The sequence below is a fragment of the Crotalus tigris genome, unplaced genomic scaffold, assembly GCF_016545835.1.
Source record: "Crotalus tigris isolate CLP2741 ecotype Arizona unplaced genomic scaffold, ASM1654583v1 scf7180000020992.475769, whole genome shotgun sequence".
In the NCBI taxonomy this organism is placed as follows: Eukaryota; Metazoa; Chordata; class Lepidosauria; order Squamata; family Viperidae; genus Crotalus; species Crotalus tigris.
This window is the reverse complement of record NW_024098302.1, coordinates 201198-213143: the sequence shown is the minus strand read 5'-3', so window position 1 is coordinate 213143 and position 11946 is coordinate 201198. Positions and strand designations below refer to the sequence as shown.

At 44.2% G+C, this 11946-nt stretch overlaps 1 protein-coding gene across 1 annotated transcript; it reads left to right on the top strand.

The window, feature by feature from the left end:
* Positions 1-3342: 3342 nt before the first annotated feature.
* LOC120319918 (zinc finger protein 3-like) lies at positions 3343-9919 on the top strand. The gene is made up of 3 exons (XM_039369275.1): positions 3343-3378; positions 7531-7666; positions 8813-9919. Exons 1-3 carry the CDS (start codon positions 3343-3345, stop codon positions 9604-9606), a joined length of 966 nt encoding a protein of 321 aa, XP_039225209.1. The 3' UTR covers positions 9607-9919.
* The last annotated feature ends 2027 nt before the right edge of the window (positions 9920-11946 follow it).

Genomic DNA, 11946 nt, shown 5'->3' with positions numbered 1-11946 from the left:
TTCTTATGGGTAAGAACGCCAAAGACCTTTCTGGGATCCTTCGAGCAAGTGGCCGAATGGCATGTCGCTGGACCAGAGAGCAGTGGGTAGACAGACTGTTGCCGCTCTCCGTGGAGAAGCCAGGCAGGCGTTGATAAGCTAGAAGCTGGAGAAAGAGAGGATTATGGGGGAAAGTGAAGACGGGCAATCTTGCGAGGGGACGCTCTGAGCAGGAGAAGATTCGCCAGCGCTTCCGGCAGTTACGGCTACTGGGAGGTGAGGGCCAAGAGACGTCTATGCCCCAGCTGGCAGGGCCTCTGTCGCCAGTTGGCTGAAGACGGAGAAGAACAGCAAAGGGCAGATTGTGGAATTGCTGCGTCTGGGAACCAGTTTGTCTGGCTTCTTCCTCGAGAAATGCCAAAGCTGGGGTGGGACTGCCGCATGCGAGACCTGTGCGAGGCTGTGGCCCTGGCAGAGGATTCCTTTTGACGCAGCGAGAGGCTCAGAGGAGGAAAGAAAAACTGGTGAGTTGACCTGTGGGCTGCGCTCTTCCCCAAAAAGTGTGGGCTCTGCCAAAGGGATGCTTCGGCTTTGGAACATGGAGAAGAGTTCTGATTTGCATTTTTTAATTACTGCCTCCGTAGCTGCAAAACAAGTGGCAGTGTTTATGTATAGCAGTGGTTCTTCAACCTTTCTAATGCCGCGACCCAATATTTATTTATGTATGAGACTTAATACGCTTTAAGGCAACCACTCTCTAAGCGCTGTACACCAGTAAGCAATGTATATATATATTTACATTGCCCCCAACAATCTGGGTCTCATTTTACCTACCTCGGAAGGATGGACGAAGGCCTGAGTCACCTGAGCCGGTGTGAGATTGAACCGTGGACTTGCTGGAACACAGTCAGCTAAAGTGGCCTCTGCCGTACTGCACCTAAACTGCTTCGCCACTTCCCTGTCGTGGTGACCCCCCAAGGGGTGTTGCCACCAATAAGAGGGAGGAGGACAGCTAGGGAAAAGGGAACAAAATGTTGGACAGCATGATTTGGCGACCCACATGAAAATGGTCGTTCGACCCCAAATGGGGTCGGTCCCGACCCACAGGTTGAGAACCACTGATGACAGGGGTCTATTTCAAAAAAAATATTCATTAAAGTCTTTGGAACTAAGCCATCTTTCGTCAGGCATCAAATGCAGATCGAAGAGAGTCTCACCATCTGTGAGACTTGGGTGTAAGTGGAGCAAGTCGCTAAAGTGAAACCACGCGGTGTGGTGCAACTGATTTTAGCTTTCCTTGAAAGGTAGGCTTGTGAAGGATCAGTGCAAGGAATGGGGTCCTAATTTTTTTAGACACTGTCAGAACGGCCAAACGGTCGCTAAACAGACAGTTGTAAAACAAAAATTACTTGTAAGAGGGAGCACGTAATGAGATCTGACTCGGGGGCGCCAAGTCTGTAATAAACATGGACGGACGGTATGATCCTCATGATGTTGGATCATTTCTCCCATCATCGTTGACTCATGGCCAGGGACTTCGGCTTTTGCCCCCAAATATTGAGGCAGTTTCAAGGCTCTGATAGGGTTTGTGTGATTTAATGGTGTTCTGGTGTTATTGAGTCGAGTGTATTTGATTTAATTGGTTGATATGTTTTTATCGTGTTGCTACCCAAATTTATATTGGGCAGCCATAGAAATGAGAGGGGAGAAAGAGGGAGAGGGACACGAAGAACGAACTATCAGAACTGATTGAACTGTCAGAACTGAAAAAAAAACGTCTTGGATGAGAAGTGAAACATCTCCAAAGGAAAACAGAAAGTCTAGTTGCCTCGCTGCTTTGGAACGAGTGAATTCCACAAATATCTGCAAGCCCCTTAAAGCAGCTGTGTCGTTTCCGGAACTGCACAGCCTTAGCAGATAGATCAGAACTAAGCTTTTGCAGAATTTCACTTGATCTACAAAGGATAGATTCTTTTTTTTATTTTTTTTTTTTTTTTTTTTTTTTATTTATTTTTTTTTTTTTATGTTTTTTTTTTTATTATTTTTTTTTTATTAATATATTTTTATTTTTTATTTTTTTTTTTTTTTTTTTTTTTTTTTATTTTTTTTTTTTTATTTTTTTTTTTTTTAATTTATTTTATTTTTTATAATATTTATTATTGGTTTTTTTTTACTTAATTATTATTTATGGTTTTTATGTTTTTCGCAAACACTCCATTCTAGTTTCTACTTTGGCTGAGTTCAAGGACAAGCAGAGAACAGGATCGGATTGTACTATTTTAAACACCATCTTGACTTTCCTTTTTTTGGATTCACAGGGCATTTGGAAAAGGCCCAGGCCATTTTTTCCTGGACTCCGGCTGAGCCCAGACAGAGATCCCTTACGTCGAATCAAAGCAGGAAGGCAGCGCATGGACATGCGCCTTATTATGTACGAAAGCTCTCTTTGTATCCCAGTCCTCCGATATTGGGAAAGTTCTTTGTACCTTGTGATTCCTTTTGTGTCATAAGAAAAGCCAGGGAACTTCTCCTTCCTGAAAAACACCGAAAACAGAGACAATGGAGGAGAGAAATCAGACATTTTCTTGTCGTCTATCCAAAGCTGTTCATTGAACATCAACTGCCTCTGTTTTACATGGCGAGAGAAACAAGGAATGGCAATATAGTCATGGGTTACAGCTGGCCAGGAACTCTCTGAAATGTAAAAGAAAAATATGAAGCTGTGTACAACGGGTGTACAAAAAAGAAGTGAGATGGACAATATTTGTCTGAAATTGAATAGGGTTGCCTGCCTAAGCAGGGGGTTGGACTAGAACAGAGGACCCCACTTTCCAGGTTGGTGGTCTTGTAGGAAAGGCAAGGTCTTGTGGAAAAATAAAAGCCTTAAAAAAATAAAGGACTTTACGAATCCAAGGGTGAAAGAGACGGTTTTATTTTTGCGCAAAAGGTTCAGAAGTGATTCACAATCAGCAAATTCGAAAATGGGGAGGGTCTAAACTAAAGGCTTTATAGGTTTCTTTTTTCAAGGAACAAAAGGAAGCATAGATGGAGCTTACATGTATAGGAATCTACTTTGTGTAACATAGATAGTTTCTAACGTTAGGTCCATGTCTCATGGGAATAGAATGAAGGTGCAGTTTTTACTTTTATTACATTAGGTTTCTAAATATGCATTAAGTCATGTCACGTCCTGTTAATACAGCTTTGTGCAATACAGCTTTCTTTTCAGAGATTATGCACCACACATGATTTTGCTTTAGTATTTTTCTTTTTATTATATTCTACTTTATTCTAGTATTCTATTGGTGGTATGGTAGGAAATTAAGGGCGCGGACGCCTCTGCGCCACAGGCGATGTGCGAACATGGCCACGCACGAACATTGGCTGCGAGCCATTGTGGTGTGATGCTTGTGGAGACGCTAGAGCCCACACAAGCTGCGGAGACCGCGTTCACACGACAACGCTTGCAGTGACAGTGGTGGCCCACGCGATGCTCGTGGCAACGGTGGTGCCAGAATGATGCAAGGGAGGTTGAGTGTGCACATAACCAGCCACTCATGCGGCCCATGTGGCCAATAGGCCATGACCCGGTAGTGAGCCACGGTCCACAGGTTGGTTACCCCTGACTAGAGACTCCAAGGTCCTTCCAACTCCTATCTAGTCTATTCTATTCTATTACTATTCTATTTATTCTATTCTATTCTACCTCTACTTACTCTACTCTACTCTACTTACTCTACTTACTCTACTCTATCCTACTATATAGATTCTATTCTATTCTATTCTATCTATTCTATTCTATTCTGTTATATGTGGTTTAAAATATAAATTATCGCAAGCCCGTGTTCTTGTTTCTTCTTGTGGACAACATGGATCATAAAACATCTGACGATGGTTTATCAAACATAACTGGTTTAATAGACAACATGAAACAACAACATTCAGGGAGCTTATTGAATACAAGGCAGTCAGTTATATTCAAAACTTTCAGGAGCTAAAGATTCCAACTGCCATTCCCTCAGACACAGTCCTGAAAGGGACACTACCCCAAAATACTTGCTGCTGACTTATTCTCGAATATCACTTCTGCGGTACCTATAAATTAGAATTACCTTGACACTCTATTCTATTCTATGCCTAGTCTAGCCTAGCCAGCCTAGCCTAGCCTAGCTAGTCCAGTCCAATTTATTTTCCAATTTATTCTACTAGTTAGTCTAGTCTATTTTCCATATTTATCTACTATTCTAGTTAGTCTAGTCTATTTTCAATATTTCTGTTCTATTCTGTTATAGTCTAGTTAGTCCAGTCCAGTTCAGGTCGATTTTCTAATATTCTATTCTATACTTATAGCTAGTCTAGTCTAGTCTCTAAATACCATATTCTGTCTGTTCTTGTTCTTTCTATTCTATTCTATTCTATTCTATTCTATTCTATTCTATTTATCTATTCTATTCTATTTCTATTTATTCTGTATTATTCTATTTACTCTATCTATTCACTAAATCTTACAGAGGTGTGTTCTCCTGCTTCAAAGGTTTTTACAGGAGCGGATGAACAGCAGCGTGGAGGATGGTTTTGTTTGTTTCTGGACACCGCAAAGTGTGGCTAGACCAGTGGTTCTCAACCTTCTGAATGCCCAGACCCCATATACAGTTCACCATGTTGTGGTGACCCACAACCACTTATACATCACCGGGTGCCAGGGGCGTGGCCAAAAAAAAGGGGAAAAAAATGGTGGATAGCCCTGTTTGGTGACCCCGTGAAATGGTGTTCGACCCCAAATGGGGTCCCGACCACAGGTTGAGAAACCCTGGGCTTAGACAGATGATCCCGGGGGCTCTCTTCTAATCTGTGAGTTCTAAGATTCTAGTGATCCTCACTCAGCTTCCTTTGGATTATTCTATAGTAGCGATACTTCTCTGGGTTCCCCACGGTGCTATTTTAATTCCCAGATCCAGTCGGTACCATGCTTGCAATTACTCTGTGACCTCATTTGCTTTACCCATCCCCAAGCAAATGTGCAGGAAGGCACCTTTTGTACAAGTAGCCCTCGATTTATGAACGCAGTGGACCAGAAGCAAGGCAGTTGTAAATGAGTTGTGATCTCTCTTTTTTTTGCTATGGCTGAAAGAAGGCCACTGAAGAGACTAGAAGCCATTTTGAAATGTGATTTAAAGGCGTCTGTTTACGTATAAGTGGGCTGACAAGATCAGAAATGAGGAGGTGTCAAGCCGACTGGGAAAAAGCCAAGGGAAATCATCCAAACAATTAAAAAAACGAAAATAGAATATTCGGACATGTGATGCGACACCCAGAAAAATACGGGCATGCTCCATTTAATCCTCCAGGTGAAAGATGGAAGGCAAATAGGTCAGGAGAAGTTAGAACATCATGGTTCAAAATCTAAGGCAGGCTTCTTAGATTTTGACAGCCATGGATGTGGTACATTGGCACCTGGAAGGTGGTACTAAACCATCCTAGAAAAGTGTTAGTGGTAGGGGAGGGGAATGAGCTGAACCAGTGGCAGCACCGCACACAGCCTGAGTGAGAGTATGGTTGGAAAAGCTGCAGGCTGTCAGGGTCAGCGGAAGCGCCAGGATCAGCCCCAGGCAGGTCCAGCTGAGCTCCAGCGCTGATCCTGGCTGCTTCTGCTGAGCCCAGAAGAAGCACCAATCAGCTGGAATGTTGCAGCATCTCCAGAGTCTTGTGATTTACATTCAGATGCTTGGCAACTGATTCATATTTATGACAGTCACAGTGTCCCAGGTCATGTGAAGTGACCAAAACCTGCTGCAACCCCCAGCAGATGGGGTGGGAATAAAAACCAAACACCCCCCCCCCCGCCACCCCACCCCCCACTGCCAATCCTCAACAGAAATGCTCACAACAATGAAAACCTTGGACAGGAGGAAGAGTGCCGCTGAGCGGACAGGCAGGTGTCTTGCTCGGCTGTGGCTTGGAGGGCACTTTTTTCAGTGCCATTGTAACTTTGAACAGTCACTAAGCGAACTGTCGTAAGTTGAGGACTATCTGTACTTTATCACTTTTTTCCTTTTTTGGGGGGGGGTCAGCAAGTTTTTGACACCTTGCTAGGCGACTGGTAGTACTCGGATGTTGCCATATTCTAAAAGTGGTACTATGGGTGAAAAGATTGAAAAGCCCTAATCTAAGGGACTAGTTTGGACAAAACTCAGCTGCTAATAAAAACAGGATCGCCAACAGGATCGCCAACGTCTGATAACAGATATGGCACAAGAAGAAGATGGCTGATAAATCACTGCAGTTTTAAGTGGATCACGTGGCTGTTAAGCTAACCCAGCTTCCCCCAACTGACTTTACTTGTTGGAAGCTAGCTGGGAAGATCACAAAAGGTGATCACGTCACACACACACACACACACACACACACACACACACACACACGGACTCTGCAACCATCTTAGATACATGCTGGTTGTCAAGCAATTGGATTTTGATCACATGACTCTGGGAATGCTGCGATGGTCATAAGTGTGAGGCCTGGTTGTAAGAAGCCAACATTGAATAAACTGGAGAGCAGGGTCTTAGCCTCAAGGCCCCCTTTGAGAGAAAATGAATCTATTTCTCAGGAGTCAGCATTCAAAATTACAACGGCACTAAAAAAAAAAAAAGTGACTTAGACCGTTTTTCACACGACCGTTGCGACACCCCCATGATCACACGATCGAAATTCAGACGCTTGGCAACTGGCTCACATTTATGATGGTTGCGGGTCATGTGATCAGCTGTTGCAATCTTCTGACAAGCCAAGTCCATGGGGAATCCGGATTCACTTAACAACCGCATTATTAACTTAACAAAATGCAAGGATTCACTTAACAACCCTGGCAAGACAAGTCGTAAAATGGGACAAAACTCACTTTATAAATGCTTTTCACTTAGCCACATACATTTTGGCCCTCCAAGCAAATCATTATAGCAGTGGTTCTCAACCTGTGGGTCGGGACCCCATTTGCGGTCGAACGACCATTTCACGGGGGTCGCCAAACAACGCAGTCTGCCATTTTTTTCCCACTTTTGCTTAGCTGTGCTACTCCCTCTTATTCTATTGGCTTTTGAAAGCCAACAGAATAGACTCTCTTGAATAGAGTCTAATTCTATTGGCTTTCAAAAGCCAATAGGAATTGTCCAGGCTGTCTCTGCCCTGCTGAGCCCGCCGAAAGTCCCATTCTGCAAATGGTGCTGCACCAGTTGAGCAGTCCTTGACTTACGACCGGTGGAGTAGTCCTTGACTTACGAGCAGTTGGGAGTCGCGGCATTAAAAAGGTTGAGAACCACTGCATTATAGAGACACCGTGTGGGAACCCAGAAGATCACCTAGTCTAGCTCTTTGGCAAACTCAGTTGCCTGCTGCTACAGGTTTCCTAAGAGATAGTATCATTAACGGTATCCGTGTCCATTGCTCATCGGCATTACTCACTGGCCATCCTTGATCTTAGATTAATGGGATAGTTGAGGTCAACCGATTCCTGTTCCTAAGGATTGAAATCCTTGTCTACTGCTAGAAATGTAGAAATTAACTCATACGTCTGTATTGCTTTTTTTGTTATCTGCTGCAGGAGGTCCACTGTCACCCCGAAGTGATGTCTCTTGGCTGGGAGAGAAAAACGAGACATTTTTTCAGAGTCCAGAAGAAGGAAAACCTGCAGGTAAACAGGCACCTGCCTTCTTTAACAATTGTGAATTGCTGTGAGATACAACAAGTGAGTTGGGGGTTTCTCTCACATTAGAGCAGTGGTTCTCAACCTGTGGGTCGGGACCCCATTTGGGGTCGAACGACCATTTCACGGGGGTCGCCAAACAACGCAGTCCACCATTTTTTTCCCCCTTTTCCTTAGCTGTGCTACTCCCTTTTATTCTATTGGCTTTTGAAAGCCAATAGAATAGACTCTCTTGAATGGAGTCTAATTCTATTGGCTTTCAAAAGCCAATAGGAATTGTCCAGGCTGTCTCTCCCCTGCTGAGCCCGCCAAAAGTCCCATTCTGCAAACGGTGCTGCACCAGTTGAGTAGTCCTCGACTTATGACCGGTTGGGGGTCGCGGCATTAAAAAGGTTGAGAACCACTGATATAAAGTGAAACTCTCTATTCATTGTATGCCTGTGAGAAACTAACTGAATATTATACAATGTAGGTTCCATCTATGCTCCTTTGTTCCTGAGAAAAGGACACCTATAAAGCTGTAGTTTGGACCCTCCCCCTTGTTCAGAAATTTGCTGTTTTATCACTTCTGAACCTTGCGCAAAAAAACCCCTCTCTGTTTCACCCTTTCGAATTCGTAAAAGTCCTTTTTCGTTTTCCACAAGAATCATGTCCCCCCCCCTCATCCTTCTCTTCATTAAACTAGACCAGGGGTAGGCCACCTCAGCTCTTTTATGACTCATGGACTTCAACTCCCAGAATTCCTGAGCCAGCCACGCTGAGGGGAAAGGGAGAGGTTTCCAAGCTGAGCCAAGCTGGCTGAGGAATTCTGGGAGTTGAAGTCCACAAGTCATAAAAGAGCCGAGGTTGCCTACCCTTGGACTAGAAGACCTCCAAGGTCCCATCTAGCTCTATTCCAGGGGTAGGCAACCTTGGCTCTTTTATGACTCATGGACTTCAACTCCCAGAATTCCAGAGTCAGCCATGCTGAGGGGAAAGGAAGAGGTTTCCAAGCTGAGCCAAGCTGGCTGAGGAATTCTGGGAGTTGAAGTCCACAAGTCATAAAAGAGCCGAGGTTGCCTACCCCTGAACTAGACATACCAGTTGAGAACTACCTGGGGTTCATTTTGGTGTCTCTCTCTCTCCCTGCTCCAGGAGGTGCCTCCAAGAAGGAAGATGGGGCTGAAAGGTGCAAACAGTTAGGAAAAATCCGATGTGAAGCGCTGAGAGAAATCGCCCGGAATCCCGACGGTTCGCAGAGGCGGGAAGGGGATCAGGCTGGAGAAAAGGAGAAATCGGAGTCTTTTCGGACGGCCGAGGTAGACGAACTTCGCGTTCCTCAGGAAAAGCAGCGGAAGAAGAGGAGAAACAGGCGCCTCGTCGTTATCCCGGAGGAGAGACCCAGTAAAAACTCAGCCTTCGGGAAGGGGGTCCCCCTCCACCCAAGGCTCCATAGCCGAGAACTGCCCCATAAATGCTTGGACTGCGGCAAGGGCTTCGGTCACAAAGCGAACCTGACGTCGCACCAGAGAGTCCACCGGCTGGAGAAGCTCTACGACTGCTCCAATTGTGGCAAACGTTTCCTCCGTAAATCTGTCTTGGATATGCACTTGAGGATGCACTCGGGACAGAAACCCTTCAGCTGCGCCGACTGCGGCTTAAGTTTAAGCGCCCATTCGAGTCTCGTCAGGCACCAGCGGATCCACACCAGGGAAAAACCCTACAAGTGCTCCGAGTGCGAGAAGAGCTTCAGTCAGAACTCGGACCTGATCCGGCATCAGCGGCTTCACACGGGGGTGAAACCCTATCGGTGCCCTGAATGCGGGAAGAGCTTCAGTCGGGGCGACTGCCTAGCTACTCATCAGAAAATCCACGTGGGGAAAGAGCAAGGAGGAACTCAGACCGCAGCCAAGACTTTTGTGATAAATCAAGTCCTGTTCAGCACTTGAGAATTTTTCCGGGGTGGGGCAGGGGGGACGACACACAAACCACAAGCGGTGCTCACAAAATGAGAAGCGATGCCCAATCTTTTTCAGGATAAAAGTTGTCACGCTAATTATGATTTAGTAGCTGACCGGCAGAAGTGATATATAGAGAATGAGTCAGCAGAGTATTTGGGGGTAGTATCCCTTTAATGGCAGTTGGAACCTGCTGGCTCACTTCAACCCTTTGAATATAACTGACTATCTTGTATTCTCTATGCTCCCTGAATATTGTTTTTTTCACATTGTATATTAAACCACGGTTCTTTTAACGAACCACTATCAGGTGTTTATGCTCTTGTGTTATATCACAAGAAGAAAATAAGAAAAAGGCTGCGATCATTTATATTTTTAAACAACAAAAGGGACGCAGTATTTCAGGAGCGTGGGATTGGGGGGTGCGTGTTCCTAAATTGGCAGGAGTGGGACAGAACCTGAATTTGATACCATTTAAATTTGAATGCAGTCCTTTTTCTCTCATCAAAGAATCTCCCCCGAGCCAGAAATCACAAGAGTGAATTGGGGGGGGAGACAGTAAGAGCAGCTCCCGCCTTTGCATTTTAATAAAGTTGTGTAAATGCTCAGAGGGTAATAAAAGCCTTTTCAGAGAAATCTTTCACAGTGGTCATCATAGCCACACATGTTTGAGTAGTAGAAGGCGGTGATTCTCAAGCTTAGCAAGATGCGTGGACTTCAACTCCCAGAATTCCTCCGCCAGATTTGCTTTGATGGCTGGGGAATTCTGGGAGTTGAAGTCCACGTATCTTAAAGTTGCTAAGATTGAGAAACTGATCTATGTACAAAGAAGAAAGAATAAAAACGAGGAGGACAACTGATTAGAAACCTGTTATTTTTCATCAGCCTGTGAAATTGAAATTCTGTTGCTTGCATACATAACACACATACAAACATGCCATATACAACATATGTATATACCTACACCCTTATGTATAAATACATGATATAAATATTAATCACCGTCCATCTTGAGTAGTTTTACCTTTATTAGGGGAAGAACAAGAAAACAAGCAAGTTTAGACTTCCACTTGTGCATTGCAAAAAAAAAAAAAAGATTTTTAAAGTCAGTTCTGATCAGCTAGAGGAGATTTACCTTTTGCTTGGGTTTGGTAAAATCAATAAAATCTATGAGCTAACAATCTCAACAGGTATAAAAAAGGGAAGAAAAAATAGGGAAGAAAAAAAGGAATAATTGGGAACCAATTGTTTAATTGTTCTTATATACAGGTGGTCCTCACCTTATGACCACAATTGAGCCCCAAATTTCTGTTGTTCAGGGATACTGTTGTTAAGTGAGTTTTGCCCCATTTTACGACTTTTCTGGCCACAGTTGTTAAGTGAGTCACTGCAATTGGTAAATGAATCTGGCTTCCCTATGGATTTTGCTTATGAGAAGGTCACGTGACCTTGGGACACAGCAATGGTCATAAATATGAACCAGTTGTCCATCACAAATGATGTGAATTTTAATCACAGGATCATGGGGATGCTGCAAAGATTGTAACTGTGAATAATGGTCATAAGTCACATTTTTCAGTGCCGTGACTTTGTAGGGCACTGGAACACAAGTAGTTAGCTTAATGATCGGTTCCTTGATGACAGTTTGTAGTTATGACAGATCACCTCCTCCCTCCCCCCCCCACAAAATACAACTCATTCTCAGTTTATTTTTATTTGTTTTAATCATTTAACTTTCGGCAGTAAGACTACCAGAACTATCAGCCTCTGCCAAGCTGCAGCGTTGAGAAATCAAGGCCCTCAAATATTCTCAAAGGCTTTAAATAAAAGGTTTAAACCAGGGGTAGACAACCTTGGTTCTTTTATGACTCGTGGACTTCAACTCCCAGAATTCCTGAGCCAGCCATGCTGAGGGGAAAGGGAGAGGTTTCCAAGCTGAGCTATGCTGGCTCAGGAATTCTGGGAGTTGAAGTCCACGAGTCATAAAAGAGCCAAGGTTGCCTATCCTTGGTTTAAACAAAGTGATCCAGCGCTGTTTCCTAGAGAGGCCAAAGGAAGGGTGAGAAAGGGTGGAATGAAGTCATGGACATCTCTTTCCTTGGTTTTGAATTTTCTCAAAGCCAAAGAAGAAGTAGATGGAGAAATGGCTATAGAAATGAAGGCCCAGAGCGGAGATATTTCCTTCAGAAAGGGTGAAAGACTAGAAATAGAAGGAGACTCTCTTAAATCCTCCAGCTAATCTTTCTGCTTTCCTTCAGGGGAGCTGATTCCCAGCAGGATCCTTCCTGAGCTGGTCCTCCCACAGCAGAGGGGGAGCATATAGAATACAAT